At 43.9% G+C, this 25,599-nt stretch overlaps 1 protein-coding gene across 6 annotated transcripts in view; it reads right to left on the bottom strand.

Moving 5' to 3' along the window:
- Positions 1 to 25,599, bottom strand: part of LOC119160848 (sodium-coupled monocarboxylate transporter 1) — a 407,992-nt gene that overhangs the window by 71,723 nt on the left and 310,670 nt on the right. For 5 of the 6 annotated variants that reach the window (XM_075880646.1, XM_037413103.1, XM_037413108.1 and 2 more), the window contains one exon: positions 21,560 to 21,651. In XM_075880646.1, the coding sequence (XP_075736761.1) occupies positions 21,560 to 21,651 (92 nt within the window). Of the gene's footprint in view, positions 1 to 21,559; positions 21,652 to 25,599 lie in introns of those variants that run through there. The other variant, XM_037413106.1, reaches the window with a different exon arrangement.

The following is a 25,599-nucleotide window of genomic DNA, read 5'->3' as shown; positions in this document are numbered from 1 at the left end:
GGACAAATATCCGAATTACGCAACGCGTTCGCCTTACCATACTATAAAAAATCTTCTGCAGGGGCATTTAGAGCGGATAAATGTAAAAAAATTATCATAGCTACAGAAGCCTCACATTCTAAAAAAAACCAGCATTGTTAATTTTATCCAGACATTCAACTGTTCATTTTCAAAAGATTTTTGATTTTTATGGCATTACGAAAGCTCAGACCATCAACCTCAAGCGTGGCCATTGTCGCAGAAAGGAGACGAGACAAGCGTGGACTGCGTTCGATGTGAACGAACAGCAAGCATTTCCTTTTTTATTTTGCTTATTCCCGCACGCACTCTTCCGTGCCCCTTGTCTTCTTCTTCTCCTTGTCTTCAGCGAGCTTTATAGCTTCCGGCCCACATAAAGTTTTATTGTCCTCATTGGAAACAACCTTCAAGTTTGTAGATATGTTGTAAAGGTCTCCGAATCAGTTTTATATTGTTTTTTAAAAGGAAGGAGCGCATCCTCCCACCGACTCCCGAATAAACTTCCATACCTTTTACCAGTTTCTAAAGTGATCTGGGAGTGCGAGAACCGAGAAATACGATGTCTCCTCCGTTCACTCTCATTTCTTTTTTACTTGCATAAGCTTGCTCCCTGAATTGCTTCAGATATTCTTTGTTCCATCTTTTCCACCAATCTTTCATGACGTTTTGCTGCTTGCTCCAAATTTATTCAATGTTGACTTCGTGTTAATCTTCGTCATTGCCTGGAAGTATGTTTTTGATGCCTAATATGTCAGCCGGCACAATAGGTAAATGCTCGTCTGGTTCGCTTCATACATAGGTTAACGGCCTGTTGTTAAGCACCGCTTCAACTACATTGGTAATTGTTTCTATCTATTCCCTGGTTAGCCGGCTCGTTCCGATGACTTTCTTCATTGATTATTGCATGCTTCGTAATATTCATTAATTGAATCCTCCCCACTACGGCGCTTGCTCGGTGATTAACTTCCACTTTATTTTATCTCCTTCGTTAGCTCTTTTACAGACTTCTTGTAACTCGTTCAGCATACGATTGATTTCTCTGTTGGCTTTCTTGTGTCCAGTGTTTTTTGTGTTTCTTGTGTTTTAGTGTGCAACAGAACCCGACAATAGCACTACTTGTTTCTAACTTCTGCTATTGGCATTGTAGTCTACAGGAAAATGCTGACGATATATTTGTCTAGTGGTAGGTTGACCCTTGCTGTTCCTGATTGTCATTATTACCTTGAATGGCCACTGTGCACTGCAGTGTGAGTTTTTTTCACCAGCATATGAACGTTGCGTGCCTATTCCCGCATATCTAGCACCTTATGCTTGCCTTGTATAATATGGCGCTATGGCGAAGCCTCGTGCAACAGAGGCATCTATGAGACGCTTTAGCTTCCTTTTCTTCTCTTCATGTGGCATATTCTTTCTGCAGTCATCAGACTAGCGTGTATTAGTCTCACAGAATACGCAAAACTTTGCCGCGGTGCTACGGTCAAAGTTGTTTTGTGGCTTCTCTTGCGCTTTACCAATTCCTCTATGGACTCAGCTTGGTCTTCAATATACCTCATCAAGTGCTTAAGAGTTTTTTCATGATGTTTAGTTGCATTCCGATTTTGATCTGAATACCTACCAGCCAATTATCTATGTTTCGGTAGAAACCTCGTGTGCATCTTCACAGCTAAAGATATTTGCTTTCAATTATGGTAGCAGCATTGATGCATAAGACTCAATTTTCACGCCTAAGGATTCCAGCTCACGTGTAAGCACTTGTACCTTGTCGGACAGTGTTCTCAATCCTGCCAGAATGAAGAAAACAGTACACACTGAAGCTGGTATTACACGTGTTCTAACAAGTTAAACATATTTGTGTTTTTGTTCCTTCAATGCGACAACTAGTAAAGGTGGTCGGTATGAAGGCAGCAGTACACACTGAAGCTGTTCATGACACGTGCTCGAACAAGTTGACCTAATTTGCTTTTTTGCTCCTTCCGTGTGACAAGCAGTATAGCTTATAATAAAAAGTACATACTATACTTAGTGCTACTGATTCGTCTCTTATAGCAATTCTAGACAACCAGCAATGTGTTCTTGATTTATGCAACTAAGCAATAAAGCAAGGGGATTGAGCTAGGGATCAGGTCATGTAAGAGTGCATTTCGTTACAAGCCACTTTTATATCCAAAATAGCTGTCACGATATTTGGGTCTCACTTGCACTAAGAACATGACAGCAGATGTGAAACTGAAAATGAGGACAGCGAATTGATCCAATCATTTGAGAGATCACAGTAGATGTAATACTGGACATGTCATGAGAACATACCATTCATGGTTCTGGCAAGAAACGAGCATTAGGTCTTATCCACACAATTTGATCTAGAACTGTCTTTTCGCCAAAAGCTAAGCATTTTGAATAACAAGCAAGACCAAATGAAAAGGATAACATCACAAATAATTTATATTTTTAAAGGGATTTGTTATTAGTTTAGTTTTTTACATGAAAAGCACACAGTAGCTTAAATATAAACATTTCACACCAAAGATTTTTTCTATCTCAGCTTGCACTACTGAGCCATAATTACTCCATTTACTTTATTAATTACATTACACTAAAAGCTCCATATATGAGGTGTATAACAACGGGTTATTCCAAATAACACACTTTTACAACCCCCCCCCCCCCACGCACTGCTTCTAGTTCTGGGCGAACAGCTGTTGCATAGATTTGAAACAGCTGACTGCATCGCTCCGGGGAGGAAAGCTGTCATTTACGAAAAAAAGCGGTTGCCTCACATGAGAGCGGGCGTAGCAGCTCCACCTGCAAATCGACATTGACGAATGGCAATAGTTACTTAAAAATAAAACTTACCTATGGCATCTAGGGTAGCAGACGATTTTTTTTCTGGCTCCACACATTAATCAGGTGAATTTTGATGAGTCATTACGCGCCGACTATTGTGACTGGCCAAGACTTCCACGGGCCCATAATTTCAAAGGGTGCACGGTACCGGCGCAACAACAAATAACACCGGCGCAACAACAAATAACACCGGCGCATGCACACACACACACACACACACACACGCACACACACACACACACACACACACACACACACATACACACACACACACACACACACCATGCTAAATCAGTCAAATATCAAGATATTGTCGTACCATCTTACATGTGCTGTTATTGCAAAAAAACTCCCTTTGCTGTGATAGCCTAGTTTTTTGGCATGCTTCTACCGAGTACGCGACTCCGCATGTCCCAAGTTCAAATCCCAGTTAGTGCTTTTTCGTTAAGTTCTTTTTTCTTTTTTATGTCAAATTGTGAGAGAATTTACCTGACTGCTTGAATTATTGTGTTGTTTTCCTTTTTAGAAGAAAATTAGATGGAAGATTGAAGCGATAATACAAAGGCCCTACACAATCGTCATTATTGCTTTTTCTGCTAGTGCCTCAGTTGAATGAGTCACCAGCGTCATCAGCGTGATCTTGCCGGCTTAATCTGTGACTAGGAAAAAAATAGTGCCAATCCTTAGCGCTCTAATAAAAAAACCAACTAGGTTTGGTGTCTTTTAAAACTGAAACTGATTATACAAAGATTGTGACAACCTGCTGCTGCGTATGGCCACTAAAATTGTTTATTGTTTTCAGATTGGTTCTCTGCACTGCTACACTTTTCGAGGCATGTGGCCCATTCTTCCTCGGTGTTCTTAGCTTGCTGCCTCTTTTTGATTTCGTTCCGACGTCCATGGCTCCTTCAAGCTCATGACTCCGACTCACTTTTTATATCTGCCGGCGATTCCGACCGAGGAGCCACTTCTATATTTATGATGCAATGCCAGCCTTCCTCTGTTAAACCTAAAGAGCATCATACAGTCAAACACGCACACACAATTTTGACTTTCAAGTGTAAATGCAGTAGCAATGGGGCTAGCTTCTCCTCTGTCACATGCCACATGAAGTGAGAGTGGTGACACCACCGAATGAAGCAAAACAGCGATAATGTAGCCATTGTAGTTCCCACTACAAAACTCTGAAGTTATTATGCACAGTCAATTGGGAGTTGTTTACGGTCACACTAAACATGGCATTAACTAAAGCCTCGCAGTGGCATGGAAGTGACAGTCCTGATACCTTTTTTGTTACTTCCATGCGCAGATCAAATTGTTGGGGAAGAATAGGCAATGGGGATAGTATCTAAAGATGAGACGTCCTTGATCATTGACAAAAAGAGCACGTAAACAGGCGTGGTGCCGAAACACTGGGCAGCTTGAACATTTGAACTGGAAACACTTTATTAGTAGAAAATAACTGCTTATGAATGAACCCTTGAAGAAGTATTCATATTCAGACAGAGCAAAGTAATGTATGAGTGGTACTAAACGAACGTAAAAACTGATTAGCTGTAGGCTTCAAAGGTCGCATGCTTGTTTAAAGCTTTTACTGAAGCATGAGCACTGTGGTGCAGTGAATTGAAGAACATATTGTTGCGCATGCCTGGGAAGAAAACGAAGATAGGTAAACATGCTGGCTGCCCCAAGCCAGAGAAAAAAGGAAGACGGTGACAATGCGATCATCAACCATTTGGCCGCTGCGGCGCTTCTCTTCGTGACCAAAATAAACGGCCCCCTTCAGCTGTATACGTCCTGGTACTCCCTGTGCGTAACAGATTGTTGGAGGTGCTGGGTAAGACAAACCAAACGACGGGGGCTTCACTACCAGGACCTCGCCGCAGCCACCGCCTTGCCGGAATCCCGTCTGCACCGGACGTAATGGCTTAAGATCAGTCATCTAACGCTTCAAGGGCACCTCCAGTGGGTTCCGTGCTCTACTACCGAGCCCCACCAACCTTCGGAGGAAAATCGGGAATAGATGTCGACGCGTGGCTCGTCCAGTACAAGTGAGTCAGCAAGTGCAACGGCTGGGATGCCACCGCTCAGCTCAGTAATGTGGTCTTTTGCCTTACGGATACTACGCTCGCGTAGTACGACAACCACTATGACACACTGACGACGTGGGACGTTTTTGTTGTGGAGCTGAAAGCGTGTTCGGCGACTCGAGCGTCAAAAAGAAGCGGGCAGAGCAGACATTGCAGCAACGCGCGCAGCTTCTAAGCAAGACATGTACCACGTATATAGAGGACACGCTGAAGCTCTGCAAGGTGGTCAATGATCAGATGTTAGAAGAAGACAAAGTAGGACATTTGCTGAAAGGCATAGCCGAAGATGTCAATAATTTTCTCATCGGAAAAGAACATCTGAGCTCGGTGTCCGACGTCATTCGGCATTGCCGAACTTTCGAACAGCTGAAAATGCGCAGGATTGCTCCAAAGTTCGGCCGGCTCACAAATTTTACAAAGGTTGCTAGAATCGACACCTGTCCTCGACGATTCGACAGATCGTTCGCGAAGAACTTTTTCGCTATAGAGAGTAGACACATTCAGCTGTTGATCACCCTTCACCATTCTGTAAACGACCAACATTTGGTATATGTGCCACGTGAGGCTGTGCCTGGGCTGCCGCCTTCTATGACCCCTTGGCAATCGATGGTTAGTACAGCAGCTGTTGAGTACAGCGCACCCCCACAGCCACGGAGAGCACCACGCTTGCCAGCTCCTCACCATGACTGGTGCCCTCAGCGTCCGCCTTCTTCGCGACGCCCGGTCTATCCCTATGATATACGGGACGAAACAACTAACTACACCAGGGAAGACGATGTTCAATTTATTGACGAACAGAGTTTCGACCTCTCATGGTTTGCTACTCCTGTGGTGTCCCAGGACATATTTCGCAATTTTGCAACCATCGACGTGCAGCCCCACGGTATGGCTACCCACCAAACTTTGCATGGCCTTCTGAACGACTTCGCGACGACCTGCGAGCAACGTACAATGGCCCACCACAACAATCAACACGATCATCTGATCGACCGCACGACAACCCTAGGGCAACATACCTGCTGCCTCGCGAAGACTTCTTCGCGAGGAAGCTTCCGGAACCACTCCCCTACAGCTGACAGTATTGATTGATTGATATGTGGGGTTTAACGTCCCAAAACCACTATATGATTAGGAGAGACGCCGTAGTGGAGGGCTCCGGAAATTTAGACCACCTGGGGTTCTTTAACGTGCACCCAAATCTGAGCACACGGGCCTACAACGTTTCCCCCTCCATCGGAAATGCAGCCGCCGCAGCCGGGATTCGAACCCGCGCCCTGTGGGTCAGCAGCCGAGTACCTTAGCCACTAGACCACAGCGGCGGGGCTACAGCTGACGGGAGCTTGACGTCTACACCACCTCGTGTTACCCGTTCTCCTTCCCTACGGTGTGGCAACACGTCTCCTTTGCCACAGGAAAACTAGCAAGCGCGGCCGATGGAGGTGAGTTCGCCGGAGACGTGCTAATATCAGAAATACCTCCTATGTTGATGCTCAAGAACACAGTGCGTGTTTTTCTTGACGATGCGCCTGTGATGGCTTTGGTAGATACGGGGGCAATCATTTCTGTCATGAGTGCGTGTTTTAAAGATACCTTGGGACGGAAAGTTTTCTTTAGGTGGAATCAAGCTTCGAAGTTATGCGGAGTGAGTGGCGAGGCACTGCATCCTGTTTGTGTGGGTCAAGCTGACGTGTTTCTCGGAGACCGCGTTATCCCAACAGACTTCGTGACTATTCCACAGGCGACACATGATGTTATTTTGGGTATGGACTTTCTGAGGGAGTGTGGTGCGACTGTCGACTGCCGCACAGGGACAATATTCTTGAGTGATCACGTTCCGCCATCACTCTTGGAAAACCCTGTGTATGGTGAGACGGCATTGTGTGTCTGTGGCGACCCTATCATACCACCGTTATGAACCGTTTGTGTACCTGTTGGTTGCAGTGACATCTATTCCTCCAACTTTACTGCCAAAGTAGAACCAGTGTACACCAACTGCATGAAAAAGAATGTGTTGATTTCACATTGTGTGGTGTTGATCAGACGTGGACGCGCTGGTTTATGGACTGTCAAATGCTCCACAGAACCCGCGATGTTACCAGATGGTCTAAAGTTAGCCGTCGTCAGTGGACAGCACGAGGCCTTACTGGTGACCGAGCTTAGAGATGCGCCGGAAGAGCATCGTAGTCACAGTTTTGAAACGGCTCTTCTGTCAATGGTGAATAACTCGCTGAGCACAAGTGAACGCCGAACATTGGTGAATGTATTTTCGAAGCACGTCTCTGCATTCGTATTTGCGCAGAAAGACGAAGTGCCTTTAATCCCTGTTCTCGGACTTGTCACACTATCAACACAAATTTGACCAATCCGATAAGACAAAAGCCATACCGTGTTTCGCCATCCGAGCGGCGGAATATTAATGAGCAGGTGAACGAAATCATTCAAAACAAAGTCATTCAAGAGTTGGAAAGTCCATACACAGCTCCAGTAATTCTCGTTAAAAAAAGATGGATCAGGGAGATTTTGCGTCTATTATCGCCGATAGAATGCTGTAACAATAAAAGACGTGTACCCACTTCCACGTATTAATGATGCCAACTACTGTCTACATTCGGCCTCTTTTTATTCCTCTGTAGACTTAAGATCGGGCTACTGGCAAATTACCATGCATCCTGAGGATAAAAAAAGACAGTCTTTGTGACCCCTGACGGCCTTTTCGAATTCAACGAGATACCATTTGGACTGTGACACGCACCGGCAACGTTCGAGTGATTTATGGGCACTGTTCTTCGTGGCTTGAAGTGGAGCGTGTGCATGTGCTATCGCAACGACGTCGTCATCTTTGGCCGCACCTTCAGCGAACACAATGCGCGTCTAAATACTGTACTGACTTGTATAAGAAACGCTGGCATTGTTCTTAACTCATAAAAACGCCACTGCGGAGACCGACAAATCCTTGTTCTCGAACACCTAGTCGATCAGGATGGCATCCGTCCAAATCCACAGAAGACAGCAGCCATTGAAACGTTCAGTGAGCCACATTCTGTTAGGAAGCTCCGCAGTTTTCTTGGGCTTTGCTCCTATTTTCGCCACTTTATACCTAAATTTGCCGATGTCGCGTATCCGCTGACATGTTTGCTACGGAAAAATACTCCCTTCGAGTGGACTGCGGAGTGCCACTTCTCTTTTCGTCAACTGAAGTTGTGTTGGCTCGTCAACCTTCGGGACCCTTGCGGCCGTCTAGTGCGCTGGGCACTGCCGCTCTAAGAGTATAACTTCCTAGTATCGTACGAAATTGGTCGACAACACGCCGACGCAGAATGCCTTTCGCGCATGCCACTGAAAACTACAGTGTCTGACGCCGATGACCTCGACCACTTCGTAGCTTCTGTGTCACCAGAGTTTCCTGACCTCAGTACTTTTAAAATGAACAGCGAAAGGACACCAGTCTATTGTCGCTCTGCACAGATCCTACGGCACGCCATTTCTGTGTACGCAACGAACTCCTTTTTAAGAAGAACCGAACAATGGTAAACATGCTCTCTATGTATGTGGCATCCGACCACAAAAACTGGGATGACGTGCTACCATTTATAACGTACGCGTTCAACACCGCTAAGGACGAGACAACAGGCTATAGCCCCTTTTTTTGATGTACGCATGACCGCCATGGCACACACTCGACACAGTTTTGCCATTGTCGGTGCACGAGAACCTCTCAGTGACCGAAATCCTCTGCCTTGCAGAAGAGGCACGTCGTATTGCTTGTCTAAGCACTTTGGCATCGCAGTAAAATCGAAGGCATGCTATGACGTCCACCACCGGCTTGTAACTTACCACCCAGGCGACTTAGTGTGGCTGTGGACTCTGGTACGAAGACGCGGGTTATGCCAAAAGTTCTTGGCCACATATGACGGACCGTTTGTTGTTCTCAACGAAATCACGGAAGTCGCGTACACAATAGATTGCCTCACGAGAAATTGTAGAAAAGCCGCTAAAACCCAAGCAGTACATGTCGCTCGACTGAAGTTGTACACACTAAGGTGAATCAATTACCTCGCCCGGTTGTATTTGGAATTGCTGGCCCCGCATAGCACGAAAGTGAGAAAAGAAAGAGTGCGAGGAGGACGCCTGCGCCAGCGTCAGGATTGCTCGCACGCTATTGGTTCCTCTCTGTAGGGGACATGCACGCCTGTAGGTGACCTGCTGGTGACGCACGCACGCGCCCGCGAAGGAATGGGGGGAGTTTTTTCAGCTGTTACATCGAAAAAAAGCACCCATAACCTGCCACCACACTGTTTCTCTACCTCTCCCTTCTGCCTTTCTGCATCGCTCTTTTCATCTACCTGTAAGTACTAGAATATAGGGTAGTGTGTTAAGGCACCCTCTCTCGCCATTCGTCGCGTTAAGCGGTGCACGTGGACAAAAAAACGCTTCTCAAGGCGGCGCTACGTAGCATGGGCTGGCAGGATTGTCAGCTCCGCGCCGCTCTGCCTTCTCGGGTGCTGTTCAGTGACCTGTTGCCTGTGTTCGCGCCCGCTTAACGAAAGTTTTTCTGGCAATATTTTTGCTGGCCACGTGAGAATGAGGCGATGCCGAGTCATCGGCGGCAACGACACTGCTTTGCACCTAGGTGCAAAATAGGGTATACCTTTAGAAAAGAGGTGAGCAGCCGTCGCTTTTCGCTGCAGCCAAAGACGAACCACGGAGCAAGGTTTGGGAACATATTTTACATCGAAAGGATGGGACCTTGAACAAAAGCTGCTCTGCATGTGAGCTACACTTTGAGTCTTCATATGTTCTCGGAGACTACGTGCACGTTATAAACGGTGAAGACGTTCGCGTACTAAGTTGGAGACCAGAGCTAACGCCGGACGCTGTGCCGAAGTTACTGCCCAAAGCTTCAAGCTACTTATTGACGAAAGCGATCCAAGACCTCTGAGAAAGCGGTAGAACTCGGCGGTCGAATCTACCATCTCAAAAAAAAAACTGCAGCACCCTGTGTTGACGGTGAGGCCACTGATTAAGGTTCATTGATGGATCATCCCGCTGACTACGAACCCAAGGTGGCGAACACTACAGAGACTGCAGCTTCACTGGAAGGCTGACTCAAGTTTTGTTTACCTTGAATTTATAGGAGCTCGACCGCACCGCATCTCGTGTCAAAGAGAGCAGTAATTTACGTGCTGTCATGACTTCATGTTTTCGCGAATGGTATAAACCGGTCTCGAGAGGCTAAACGAAAAAAAAAAGCTGCACGCGAAAATCAGTCGGTGTTCATAAAGATGCCCCACGGAAGTGATCGTAAACTGATAATTATGGCGATGAATTTAATCGGTGTTACTGCTCACTGCAGTATGCGCCCTCGTAAATAAAGAGTTTCTTCTTACAGTCTGACAGTGGCGCCAAGTGATGTTTCCTTTTGACTGTACAGTGCAATATGCCAGCCACAGCAGCAGTGTTTCGGCGGGCACGTTATTATTTAAAGACCCAAGATTGTCAAAATTATTGCCAAGTCTTGAGCTACGGCGTTCCTCTCAATCAAATGGCTGTTTTGTCACCTTAGAAACATAATTACAATTGCATGACGCAACTATCGACAAGAACGGTGCCATGCACGAAACGAAGGAAATCGAAGCTCTCGCAATCTATAGACTATGACTCAATATAGCAGTATTATAACAAGAAACTTTAGAATTTTTAGATGCTCCTTCAATACCTCAATCTTTCCAAATTATTATTGGTTCACCAACCAAGCTTTAAAAACTGCAGGCAGTTTCCCCAGGCATGACTGCTTCGCCGTTGTTTGTTAATACCTGCATTCGGACCGTGTGTTGCGGCTTTGACATTTCGTTTTGTTTTGAATGCAGTACAAATTCATTAGAAAGCTTTTCGTAGACGTGTCAGCAATTACGTATGCAAGCGCATATCACGGGATCGAATCCCGGCTTCAGCAGCTGCATTTTCGGCGGAGGCGCAAATACTGAGGTGCGAGTACCTTGATTTAGGTGCACGTTAAAGCACCCCAGGTCGTCAAATTTCCGGAGCACTCCTTTACTCCTGTACAATAAAGTTTTTTCATTCAATAATGTTTTTTTTCATTTCATTCCATTCCTCTACAGCATCTCTCATAATTGGGGGGTGGTTTTGGGACGTTGAACCCCTGCTATTACTAATATCAAAGCACAAAAGTGCATAAGCCCCGCCGCGGTGGTCTAGTGGCTAAGGTACTCGGCTGCTGACCCGCAGGGCGCGAGTTCGAATCCCGGCTGCGGCGGCTGCATTTCCGATGGAGGCGGAAATGTTGTAGGCCCGTGTGCTCAGATTTAGGTGCACGTTAAAGAACCCCAGGTGGTCTAAATCTTCGGAGTCCTCCACTACGACGTCTCTCGTAATCATATAGTGGTTTTAGTACGTTAAACCCCACATATCAATCAAAAGTGCATAAAAGACAAAGAGTGAGGTGACAACCCATGCTAAGGTGGCGCCATCTTGCGGCTGTCGATACCAACTGCGTCAGTCACGGCTCCTTCCAGAACAAACTACCCCATTTTCTCGTACACTTTTATCGTAGGGAAGCACCAACAACCTGCTACCACACTCTTTCTCTACCTTTCCCTTCTGTTTTTCTGTATCCCTCTTTCCCTCTCCCTTTAGGAGCTGAGCCAAACCGTGCTACCCGCAAGAGTTGTAGAATAGTGACTTTATTCAATCAACCACTACATCATACAGGCCACTGCTGGCATGGTCGACGCTCATGTGCGAAATAAACTTTGAAATTACCATCTAACGTTCAATCACAAGCATTGCACTTCTGTCACACATCATACCAGTTCCAACTGCCCTTGCAGAAACGCGATTCCGACTGTCATGGCAGACGCCAAGACGCTCACGTCTTAATTAGACGCCAACACATCAAACGCAAACCGTGTTTTGGTCAACGACGCAGCTCCGAATGACATGAATGCCCCGTGCACATTTACGTGCGAAATGGACGCCAGTTCGGCTGGCCATCTGACGTGAAGTGCCTCCTCGTCAACCTCTGCACGGACGGATGCGCACGAATGCATCGCCAGCTACAGCAAGGCAACTAATACGACGATCCACGTCGTATAAGTTGCATTGCTGCTGTCTGTGCTGAAGGCATCGCGGAAGCACTTCACGTTCACAGTCGGAACCTCTTCGCTCATCGAAACCGTCACCGTGCTATCGCCATCTGATCGAAATTCACTCGCTCGCGCCCTCACCACACGGTGGCGATCCATCCAAGGTACCGAAGGGGAGAGGGTGCTTTGGCACGATGAAACAGCCGCAAACACTACTTTGTGTTTCTGTGACTCCGCGACTACGACAGGTACCGCTGGCATGTCTTCGGTAGATCGGTGGCTGAGCGAAAATTCGCCCCATGTCTTTGCTTCAAATGACCACGAAGCGGGCAATCTTGAGGGAGTTAATAATGCCCTCTCAGAGGCTTCTATGGCGTCTGAATAGGCAGCTCGAGCACCCAACTGAAGTCTTTTCTTCGCTACCTTAATGTGTAACCCAGACCCCGTCCCTCGTTACCACGGAATACTGCGGGAAGCGCCGCTTAGCCGGAGAGGATCTATGACAGAGCGGGGAGCATGGCTAAAAATGAGGTGCAGGTGTGCAAGTATAGTCGGTGTCGCGGCTTCACCAGCGCGCGCGTCACCAGCACGTCACCTCCATCGCGTTTGTGTTGCGTGTGCGCTCCGAGCCAACCTCTCACGGGCTACCTTTACATGACGCTCGGAAAGCTACACCTGCAAGTTTTGCGTACGGTATTCCTTACGCGGGTGACATGTAGCTAGCGGTCAGCAAGCGCTCTGGGATATGACCTTGTTGGTTCAACAGGGCGTAGTTGAGCACGAAACAAGTACGAGGGGCGATTTTTTTTTTGGACGAGGCTAGAGAGAAAAGACATCAAACATACGCACACAATACGTGGACCATGTATTGAGAAATTAGGAAATTTGCTTCACTTGTATGCAGAAGTACGGTGTTGTAGTGGAAGCTTTTGGTCTTCTTATTGGTGCTCTTTGTGAGCACTGTTGCCGTCCCGAGGAGTGAAGTTGTCAACGTCTTTACGGCTCGATCATTGCCGCATTAAAGTGGCCACTACAACCACGCGCTCTTCGCACTTATAACAGTATTGATCTTGTCAAACCAGTATGTTATGTATAAGAATGGTGTCTCAGCAACAGCTGACATGAGAGCGATTGTTCACACACGCAAAATTATTCGTGAAAGCCAATAAAAGAAAATGCGTCAGTGTTGCTAACAGAGCTGTAAAAGAGAATGTTTCACTACTAACAAAATATATACTAGCATTAAATCGTCTTCGCCTATCAGCAATGCTGTTTCGATCGAAAGAACCAGAACTCTAAACCTTAATTATAGCAGAAACAAGCATAAAAGCACTATCAATAATTCTTTATTTTGTCACAATTTCTTGTTTAATCAGCTTCAGCTTCAAACGACAATAAAACTAGTTAGTTTTTCATTAGAGCGCCAAGGATTGCCACTATTTTTTTTCCTGAGCTCAGTACTATTTTTCTTAGTAACAGAGTAAGCGAGCTAGGTCACGCTAGCGCCTTATTCAAATGAGGCACCAGAAGAAAAAGCAATTACTACGTACGTGTTGGGGCTTTTAAATACATTTTCAGCCTTCCACCTAACTTTCTTAAAAAGAAACGAATTATTCGATGCAGTCAGGTCAATTCTTCCGCATTGTGACAAAAAAAAAGAAAAAAGTTAAAAAAAAGTGATGACACCTAGTATTCGAACTTACGTCATGCGGAGTCACGTACTCGGTGGCAGTGCGCCAACCAACTCAGCTCTCGCAGCAATACGTTGGGTTAGTGCAGTAACAACACATGTACGATCATACAACGAAATACTAATATTTGATATAGGAAGTGTTTGTGTGCGCGCACGTGGTTTATACATGCGTGCGCAGGTGTTATTTGCTGTTGCGTCAGTACCATTCACCTGTTCAAATGTTGGGTCCATGGTGATGTTGGCCAGTCACAATAGTCGGCGCGTAGTGACTCATCAAAATTGCTCTTTGAATTGTGTGGAGCCAGAAACAGGATCATCTGCTACCCTAGACGCCGCTTAGGTAAGTTCTATTTTGAAATAACTATTGTCATCTGTCAATGCCGATTCGAACATGAGCGGTTAGGTTCGCGCTCTTGTGAGGCATTCGCTTTTTTTAGCCGTAACTGACAGTTTTTCCTCCGCGGGGCGATGCAGTGAGTTATTTCACAACCCTGCATCACCTGGGCACCCAGCGCGAGGAGCAGGGGGCGGGGCTGTGGTAGTAGCGTAATAATGGGAATAACTCATACTTCTGCAGCCCATATGCTGATTTTATTGAAAGGTAATATAATTAAATAAATAAAGTAAATAATACTCTTGCGCAAGCTGTGATAGGAAGAATTTCTGGCGTTGAATGTTTCTGTTTAGGCTACTGTGTGCTTTTCATGTAAAAAAAGTAACGTAATAAGAAAACTGCTCAAAGAATAATAAATGAACTGTGCTGTGACGCTATCATTTTCATTCGCTGTTGCTTGTTAACTTAAATGCATAGCTTCTGGCGAAAACACAGTGATAGAGTAAATTCTGTGAATAAGATTTATTAATGCTCTTCTCTTGCCAGAACCATGAATGGTATGTTTTCATGACTTGTCCGGTATTACAGCTTCTGTGAACTCTATATGACGGCATAAATTTGCTGTCCTCTTTTCGGCTTCACATCTGCTGTCATGCTGTGAGTGCTATGGAAGCCCAAGTATCATGAGAGCTATTTTGAATGCAAAAGTGGCATGCAACGAACTGGACTATTATATGAGCTGATCTTTAGCTCGTTACCCTTGCTAGATTGCTTAAGCAGATCTTAAAAATACATTGCTCGTTGTCCAGAATTGCTATAAAAGACCAGCCAGAACACAAAGTTTGAATAGTATGTACTTTATATTACCATGCTATACTGGTTGTCACATGGAAGGAGCAAAAAAAACAAATATGGTGATGTTGCTAGAGCATGTGTCCTGCCAGTTTCAGTGTGCACTGCTTTATTCTTACCGAGAACATTCGAGAACTGCCGTTGTTGTGTGCTGCAGCTCCTATAGGTGACAGCTATTTTTTTCATGTCGCTCTCATGTCATTTGATGCTTTGTCTACAAATTCGCTTGGGTGCTTACATTTCATGATCTTATTTGAATGGATAAATCAATAAGATTGCCTTACAGCTTTTTTGTTTCTCCTTTTTTCTATGCCGGCAAGTTCAAATCAGCTAGCTTAGGACATTGGTGAGTATGCTCAAGTCAATGATGGCGATGCTTATCTTGGATTATATATTAAAATATCAGCAGTACTGCCTTCTGGCCTCTCTGTAACCAGATTGAAAACTAACTGCTACTGATTCATATTTTTAACTAGACTGCAATGGACACAGATGGATTGCTTACTGAAGCTATATAATGCAATGTCTTGAAAAAAATTTTCGCGTCTACAGAAAGGGGTAAAAACACCAATTTTAAAAGCTCACTTTACTCTGCCATACAGATATCCATTATACGGAGATGACTATGAGCTAGTGTGAAACATGAGAAAGGCAGATTGATATTTTAGCTTTTTACACCGTAGAACGTTGACGCCATAGTGTGTTTCTGGTGGCCCGGTGCGCCAGTGTGGGCAGTGGTGATGATGTCAGGGACAAAACAGACAAAACAGCTGCTTGTACGTCACCAACAGAGTCAACCGTGAAAATGTGTCAATATCTTGTGCTCGGGTGAGGCTGTGATCAAAAGCTACTATCATGTCATGGCGTCAGGGTACAGTAGCAACTGATACTAACGTATACTAGTTTTTTAAGGTGCATTGATACTAACTAGTGCACTATATAGGGTCCTTGAAGGCTTGGCCTTGCATTTAGTCTTAAAAGCAATCGGTAATTTTTGCATCATTACCTTTGAACACCGGCTTCGTAAACTCAAAGCCATCTCATTTGTGCTACTTTCATTGTTTTGGCAAGGCTTTCAAGGCCCGTATAAGCTTGAAAATTGATTGATAAAAGGGGTTTAACGTCCCAAAACCACTATATGGTTATGAGAGACGCCGTAGTGGAGAGCTCCGGAAATTTAGGCCACCCGGGGTTCTTTAACGTGCACCCAAATCTGAGCACACGGGCATACAGCATTTCCGCCTCCATCGGAAATGCAGCCGCCGAAGCCGGGATTTGAACCCGCGCCCTGCGGGTCAGCAGCCGAGTACCTGAGCCACTACTAAATACAGAAACGTTTTAAATTCAGAAATACGGAAGGCTAAACAGAACTACTATGAAAAATCATTTGAAAGCATTTACAATGACCAGAGGAAGCTATGGGAGGTCATAAATGGGCTTACGAACAGAAATAAGGGTTGTAATAGGACACAGGACCTAACAATTATTGGTCAGATTTTCAGTGGTGAAAGGTTGGCCAATGTCATGAATGAACATTTCATAAATGCGGGTTCCTTTATTTTAGCGGATGAAAAGCGAGATAATGCTCCAACTCCTGATAAGTCTCTTTTGCCGTATTCTATCTTTCTCGCACCGACAGATCCGGTTGAAGTAGAAAGATTAATCAGAAAACTTAAAAACAATGTTGCATCAGGGATTGATGAGATAGGTTCTGTTGAGTTAAAAATGATGTCACCATTGATATCTAATGTCTTGGCCTATATTATCAACCTCACCCTCACTAACGGTGTATTTCCAGAGCAGCTAAAAGTAGCAAAAGTCACTGCAGTACATAAAGGTAATGATATCAATACTTTGGCGAACTATCGACCTATATCCGTGCTCCCAACAATATCAAAAATATTTGAAGGGGTTATTTAGGATAGACTTGCATCCTTTTTTGATAAGCACCAAATAATAACAACAAGTCAGTATGGTTTTCAAAAAAATAAATCAACAGAACAAACTCAACTGTATATCAAAGATAAGATAATCGAAAATATGGAAAACAAAAAATATACTCTTGGGCTCTTCCTCGATCTTCAAAAGGCATTTGACTCCATACAATTCAAATCATTGATTCATAAATTATCAAGTTATGGGGTGCGTGGAGTTGCACTACAACTGTTTAAAAGTTACCTAGAAGATCGTTATCAATATGTAAAACTGAATAACATAATTTCTGCAAAGATAAAGTTGAACCAAGGAGTCCCCCAAGGGTCCATACTGGGGCCAATATTGTTCCTAACCTATATAAATGATATTGTCGATATACCTCATTGTCATGAACTGATAATGTACGCTGACAATACGAATGTTTTCTTTTCATCAGACAATCTAATATCACTTTAGGTCAGTGTAAATAATTACCTAAGCAATCTTTCAAATTGGTTAAGGCAAAATGGACTGCGCTTGAATGCAAAAAAAACAACCTATATAATATTCCGACCTTTGAACAAACCTATTAGTAACTTAGCTGTAAAATTCGAAGGAAATTGCATCGCACATGTTAGGGAACAAAAGTTTCTTGGCGTATGGTTTCAGGAGGAATTGAACTGGAACACACATGTAAATCATCTGATCACCGCATTAGCACGAAAGGTTGGTTGTTCTTTTAGAACAATGCACTCAATCCCATTGAGGTTAAAAATAAATGTGTACTATGCACTCTTCCATTCTAAAGTAAGTTATGGGATGTTAGTCTGGGGAACGACATCACAAGGGAATTATCATAAGTTAATAACTATACAAAAGAAAATATTGCGCTGCTTTGGAAATACAGGAGGAATCTACAAGACTTGGGCACTGCTCCACTATTCATTAAACATTTCATACTCAGAATTGATCAATTATATCATTTTAAATTACTTCAGTTAATACAAAAGACTAAGCAATATGAAGAAAGTTGCACCGGAAGACCACACTACAGTCTGCGAGAACAATAGAAACGAGCTCCTAGAACAAGAACCCAATATGGAAAACAAAGTATTGCTTACCAGGTACCTCAGGTTTTAAATACCCTTGCAGATCAATTGAACTCTAGGGCTAGTAGTGCGACTTTCAAGAAACAAATAAAGAACTTATTCATAACCACCGGTCTACACTATCAAAACTACGTAATGGAGTCTCATGCCTCTGCAAATGCTTACATTGTTCATAAACTTCTATGTCAATTATACGAGTGTATACAGCGGAATTCATTGTATCCGCATGGATTTTGTGTATGTTTTTGAGTTGTTTCATTGATAATGCTTAGTTGTGAATTTTAACGAGAGTGATCTCTAATTCTTAAAATGTGGTATGTAAACTTCTTATGCTATTTATGTTTGAATTTTGTGTTTACAATTTCAGGTTGCTTGAAACCAATGTATTGAATAAATATATTGTTTGTCAGTGCTGATGTCTAAGCTTTGCACTGTCACGGACTGCGGAGGGACAAGGGCCTTTGTCAGGCTGTTCGCCTTTAGCCCTTTGCCCCTGCAGTGAGCTCTGTATCCGGCTTACCTTAAATACAAATACTACTACCACTACTACTACTACTACTACGAGACCACCGCGGTGGGGCGGGCGCCCGTATAAGCTGTGTAAATTTATTAAATTATTCTATTTGTAATCTGCATCACCTGCTACCATTGCAGTCAGTATAACCTCGTGCTCATGAAAGTAAGATCTTCATGTACAGAAAGAAACTAATACATTTTACAATAATTGTGTGGCTCTTCGCATTGTGGAATTTTCTGCACAGGTGAACACCATATAAAATGCTGTCATTGGACCTAGGATGCCATGTCAAATTGTCCTTCGCGCATATATACAGATATCTGTTCGCCATGCACACGAGCTTGGTACTAACGGCCGCTGTGAATCTATCTAGTTTTGTATTTATTCCTACGTGAAGGCTACGAAACAGTACAATTGCAGAATTTAGGTGCTCCCATATTCAAGTACCTAATTTGCACAGTGTTCTGTTGAATTTTCGAAATCTTTTTTTATTATTAGTATCTGTTACTATTAGTATCAAAGTATAATACGACAGATTATGCAGTATCTTCTACATATCAACTGCCTTAGAAAAGCTTCATGCATGTGCTTTCATTCTTGTGTTCATGCTTGTGCTACTCACATGCTTCAGTGCATGACAGTTTGCACTACATAAAAATACTTGTTAATAAGAAGCATAAGTTATGGCAGTGCGTCTTTGGTCTAAGCCCAAAATCTATTTCACTGGACGTTACTTGGATACAAATATCTCGTGTGAATTGCCTTTCAATAAAAATGTGCTACGTGAATTGCCACTGATAACTCGTATTGAAAGGTACAAGGTCAAAATGGACTAAGGAGGGCACCAAGTATGATAAATATCAGCATTGAAAGAGTACTACGGAATTCTACAGTTTTGGTAATGTTTCTTCAAAAAAGTTGAGGTGCCAAAACATTATAGTTGTTTGGAGTGCAGTCATTATAGTTTTATTAGCACCTCCTGAAAAATTGCTTGGTTTCCATATTGAGGTGGTAGTATTATAGTGATACGTAAACAGTGTGACATAAGTTTAAATCACAAGGGGATAGTAACAAGCACTGGGTAGATCACTGTAGGTTGTTTGTGTTGCATGTAAACAGTGAAGGGTGAATGGACGTTTTCTTCAGGAATTTCGGTTGCACTCAGGCAACCGAAAATAGAGTTTTCGAATAAAATGAGCTCTTCTGACTTAATGTGACAAGCTATTTTACGGGGGTTGTCTTACGGATGTGGGCAATTTAACAAAGCTTGCACAACAATGCAGATATGCAACAATAAATTGCAATAGTACTGCAAGAAGCATGACATTATGCCTTCTAAAATGCAGCGCTGTTTCAATAAGCTGCATTGGCCAAGATGACATTAGTATGTGTTTGTGAAGGGCGTAGCGTACTCTCACGTTCCACAAAAACTTCGAAATGAAACCAAATTTTCTTATACACGTGTCCTGGTTTCAGGTTTAATTATGAATGTTAACAATAAATTCCACGGAAACTATAGAGCATTGACACCATGGCTATAAAAGCGTATTTGAAATTAGCGTACTCCTTAGTCAACACACCGAAAATGACTTAGTCACGAGTCTGAGAGCCACCTGCTGAGCAGTGCTTTGGTGAGCTTTAGTACAAGTGAGACTGATTGAGGAAACTATTAAGGAGTGTGAGTTCGAGTGCAATCAAATGAAGAAAATTCTTAGCACAAGCCCTGAACACAAAATATTTTTCTTGAGTCCACCAGGACACATCCAACCAAAATGCACCACACTGATGTGGTCTTCCCATCAGAACACTTCCTAGCAGAACATGTTGCACCAGAACACACCAGTCTGGGTTGGCGTTCTCACCAGAACACACCATACTTGGTCAACTCACACCGGAACAGATCCCACCAAGACACATCAGAGTGGGTCAATGTTCACACCAGTACACAGCACACCACGCTGGTGTCCACACCACAACACACCAGTGTGTTTTGTTGTATCCACAAGATCACACTAAGCCACACCAGACACACTCTGGTGAGATTTTCAACTGCGTAGTGACAACCACTGATCATTTAACGTGATATGCCGAGACGGCATCTGAGACGACTGGTTCAGCTTCTGAAGTTACATACTTCGTCCTTTAAACCCTTATAAAGCGCAACGGGGCTCCACGTGTTCTGATTAGTGGCCATAGAAAAGGATTCTTCTCTGAACTAGTGAACGAACTTCTACAGGACTGGGGCATAACTCACAAGGCCACTTGAATTTATCACCCGAGACTCATGGCCTGGCCGAGTTAATCCACCGCAATCTTGTCGTCATGATCGCCGCCTATATTAAACCAGATTCTACCATTCGTCACTTTTGACTACATTACGGTCATTTAGCAGACAATAGACTACTCACAGTTTTACCTGGTTTACAGAAAGTTCCCTTCTTTCTCTCTGGACGTTTCAATGTTTACCTCCCACATCAACTTATCTCCATTCACTTCTGTGGAATATTTTGTCCACTCGCCCACTGTCACTAACCTTCTCGCATCAATACTGAAGCTGGCAGCAAAATAAAACGTGTTTTAGATTACTAACATTATGCAGTAAGCTCCCACTCTGTTAATGAGGTGCTCTCTTTGACACCTGTTCGCACACCTGGTGTGTCTGGCAAGTTTCAGCCACGCTATATTGGGCCGTACACCGTTCTGGAGGAGACCTCATCTGTTAATTATTCCGTTATAGTCCTTGAAGCCCCAGACCACCGTTATCAAAGGACTGAAGTTGTCCACGTCTGCAGGATGAAGCCTTTCATGCGACGCTTCTCATTATCTTGATGTGCTGCGGCCAGGCTGGCTGCTTTCACAAGAGGGGCATAGTGTTGACAGTTATAATACTTATCTTCTTCATCTGTACATTATCAATATAATGCATTCGTAACACCTACTCATCGTTGTTGGGTATGATTATCATCATCTTGGGTTGATCATTGTTGTTGGTAATCGGGACGGCATTTCTGCCCAAAAAGGATTGTCTCAATGAGGACTCAATGATGCAAGAGCACTCAGTATATCGCCTAATTGTATGACTCACATCCGGCACCTTTGGTGGCATCCAGCGTAGCCACTGCCATAGTGGAACCAAAATGGGACTTGTCAAATTAGAGTTGTGGTCCTCCTTGCTACCTGAAAAGAAGTAACGAATACTTTCCATTAGTGACATTTCAGAATCTCGTTTGTTTTCATGATATCTATCAATACTTGGGAACCACAATTGCTAGCTATCGGAGGAGGCAGCAAATTTCTACAGGAAGTAGGAAAAGGGAAGCAGATTCGTGCCTGTTCTGGCTTGTGGCAATGAGGCTGGAGCTGATGCTGTAAAGGCCACGTATATGATATTATAAGAATATCAGTAAACTAAGTCACAGCTCATCTAACCACGCATTGTATGTGTGGTTAATCAAAGCCCTTGTTTGTTATTGCAAAATTTATTTATAGAAAGCAAAAAATTACGGACTTCGATAAAAGTTATCAGTCAGTAGATACTGCAAGCTGACCATCTGTTCTATTGGTGAAAATCACTTTTCTTGTTACAGTAGCAAGCAATGTAACAGTTACGGAGCAGGCAAAATGATGGTGAACAATGTAGGCTGTGACGGCTACTAATGCACTTTGAAGTCTGCTGTCCGAGAATATTGTCTCGGGGTCATGACAATCACGAAGGAAGCAGACTGTACGAAGGTGAACCTGTTTAAGTGACCAAACTTTGTGCCGGGAATCCGAAAGTCAGATTAGAGCAACATAATGTCCCGCGTATTGACGAACAGAGCATCGGCCGTCAATGAAATGACTAGTAATGACGCGCGTAGTCGCCGCCGAACGTTGCCGTTAGCGATTACGCTGTTGTTTAGGTCTCGGAATAACCTGTAAGTTCATATTGTTCGCGTATTCTTCACAAAATGGTCTCTACTAAAGTGGTGAAGCCTGAACTCATCTATGGAGTTCAACGTAACAAAACCATTATGGCAAGATGAGACCCGCTGTACTTAAGGGCTCTGCAAATTTGACCACCTAGGGTTCTTAACGTGCACCCAAATCTGAGCACATTGGCCTGCAGCATTTTTGCCGACATAAAAAATGGAGCCGCCACAGTTTGGATTCGTTCCTTGACCTGCGGGCTAGCAGCCGAGTGCCTTAGCCACTAGACCACCGCGGCGGGTGGTCTAGTGGCGACTCGGAACACTGAGTCGCCGTTTACGCTGACCGTCGCTGACAGTCTTTGTGGGCGCAAACTAAACACAGTAAATACGAAAGTAGGAAACACGTGCGGCACTATCCTCCCGCCCCCCACCATTACCAATCGAGACATGGCGTGCTAATTTGCTGTACCAACAGAACCACCGGTTTTGTGCACTAAACTCGATAATCTGTGTGAGACATGTGCAAGGCCGGCGGTCTTTAAAGTTTGGCTTACTAACGTGCACAACAATGAGCTGATAGATGCGATTAAGACAAAAACATCATGCATCTCTGTGAAGTGTTTCATGATGAGTGGGCGTAGATAGGTTTTAAGGGCAATAATGTCTACGTTGAAGTCGACGACTAGTAAACAGTGTTCGTTCTAAGCAACGCCCTTTATTTTATCAGTGCCAGTCAGATTTGTCCAAACCAGCTGTTCACTGCTTTGTCCTCGAGCCCTTTGCCGCTCTCTCCCACCGCCTAGCCATCAGCTGTGCTTTGTGGCCATGAGAGAAAGTAGACCCTCATGCAGTGTCTAATGCAGTGTGCAGATGCAGTGTCTGATGGAAATCTTATGAAGTAATTTTTTGTTCAGTTGTGTAGATTCACGGGGCGGCGTCTTGCATTCCTCGTATTCACAATACTGGCACACAACGGAAAAAAGAAATAAAGGAAAAAAGTTCTTAAAGGAAAAAAAAGCAATAAATAAATGTGGTATTGTTACTGCCTCTTTCTATGAGGGAACCTCCACAGCAGCGAGCAGGGGATGGGGAGAATGAGTGAAAGAACGAGTAAAGAGAACAGGGAAGGTCGAATTCAACACCGTCTCGCACGCTGCCGCCAAGAAAGGGAAAGCCGTCAAGAAAGCCGGCTGGGGACGGGGAGTGGGAGTACCATTGCCAATTGTACTGGCTCTGTAAAATATATGTTGTTTTGAGATAGCGTGCTGCCACTGGTGGCGCTATGCGGGTGACCAACGGAAAAAGAACATAGGTCTTTGTGGCTGCCATTTCTAGATATCAAGGGAGCTTACGATAGTGTTAGAATTGTGCAGGTTAGAATCTGTGCAGAATAAGGCTATACGGTTCGTTTTTAACCGTTATGATCGGGACTTCTCCCCGTCTTCACATGCTCATTTGTTGTCACTTCATTCACTGGAACACCGCCGTACAAGTGAGAGTATTATCTTGTTGCACAAGATTGTACACAAAATGACCCGCGTTCACGCGCCCTTATCTTTCGCTGATATACCAGCGCGTACAACACGTAGTACAGGCGCTTTGAACCCTGTACCCTTCAGGTCTCGTTTGGATTGTTTCAAATTCTCTTTTTTTCCGCGTGTGGTGGAAGTTTGGAACAAGCTTGATGGTGCATTGCGTAGAATGAACACTGTAGAGTTCGGGAAAAATTTTATGTGTTAGTCACATAAATTTGTGCGCACTGTTGTTTGTTTCTGTGCTTTCGTTGATTTTTCTGTACCCGCTCCTGCAATGTCCCAGGCATGGGACAGCAGTATTTGTAAATAAATAAATAAATAAATAAATAGTGTGATTCAAGAAGCCTTAGGGGGATACTAGAGGCACTAGATGTGGAAGATAGAGTAACTAATCTTCGAAAGAACATCTATAAAAGTGGCAAGGCAGTTATAAAATAGGAAGCACAGGTACTCATTGATTGATATACGGGCTTTAACGTCCCAAAACCACCATATGATTATGAGAGACGCCGTAGTGGAGGGCTCTGAAAATTTCGAACACCTAGAGTTCTTTAACGGGCGGCACAATCTGAGCACACGGGGCTACAGCATTTTCGCCTCCAGCAAAAGAAAGAACACGTATCTGAACATATAGAAATACAATGCGCCTTTGACAGGGATGTTCTCCGTCAGCTTTGTTATTAAGGCTGTATCTGCAGGGACTAGAAGCCAAATTAGAGGGGAGTCGACTCGGCTTCAGCCTCTCTTTTTACAATCAAGGAAAACGCAATGAACAGTCATTTGCCAGCATTGATGAAGATGTTATAATTATTAGCCGAAAACAAGGAAGATCTGCAGGCATCGATAGATGTCTCTTGTAATGAGAGAAATGAGGGAAATCGGGAAAATTTGATGTTCAGCAGGAAAAATTGCCAAACATGCTTTTCAGTAACAAACGCAGTGAGAATAAGATACAGGAAGTCATGCTAGAAGTAGTGGATAAATACGCATGTTTCGGCGTATGAATAAATACCGGGGCTGAGTACCTAAGGGAGCACGAAAGATACGTAATGTATAAGGGTAACAGGAATGCAGCTGTAATAAAAAATAGGGCACTGTGGAACTACAATAGGTATGACGTTGTTAGGGGGATTTAAAAGGGTGTCATGGTTCCGGGTTTGACGTTTCGTAAAGCGGTCTTGTGCATGAAATCAGAAGTTCAACGAAGATTGGAAAATAAACAACGTGGCATACGTAGACTTGCTTTTGCAGCACACGGAATAAACCCCGAATCAGGGGTTATAGGTGACGTTGGATAGACATCTTTTGAGTGCATGTAAGCTAGCAGCAAGATAGAATTTGAGGAGCGATTGAGATAAATGGTTGTGGAGCGTTGGGCTTGGAAAGTTTTCAACTACTTCTAGATGAATAAAGTTGATGCTAAATGGAGGAAGCGAACTCAATTATTGTCAAGCACGTATTTTGGCAATAGCAGAATACTAAGCCAAAAGGAAACATCGGAAAGAAGATGGGGAAAGAAACAGAGAGAGACAAATGAAAGATTGTAATGCTTACAAAATTATCACTGAAGGCCTACCGAATTTCCAAGCAGGAAATCGTAAAAGAAACGATCTACAATATTTCTCGGGTTAATTCTTCGCTGTTCGAGACCAGATTGGGAGTATTGGGAACCAAGACGT

Source organism: Rhipicephalus microplus, chromosome X (assembly GCF_043290135.1).
Source record: "Rhipicephalus microplus isolate Deutch F79 chromosome X, USDA_Rmic, whole genome shotgun sequence".
Classification (NCBI taxonomy): Eukaryota; Metazoa; Arthropoda; class Arachnida; order Ixodida; family Ixodidae; genus Rhipicephalus; species Rhipicephalus microplus.
Note: the sequence above shows the minus strand (reverse complement) of the source record. Positions and strands in the feature narration are given on the sequence as shown.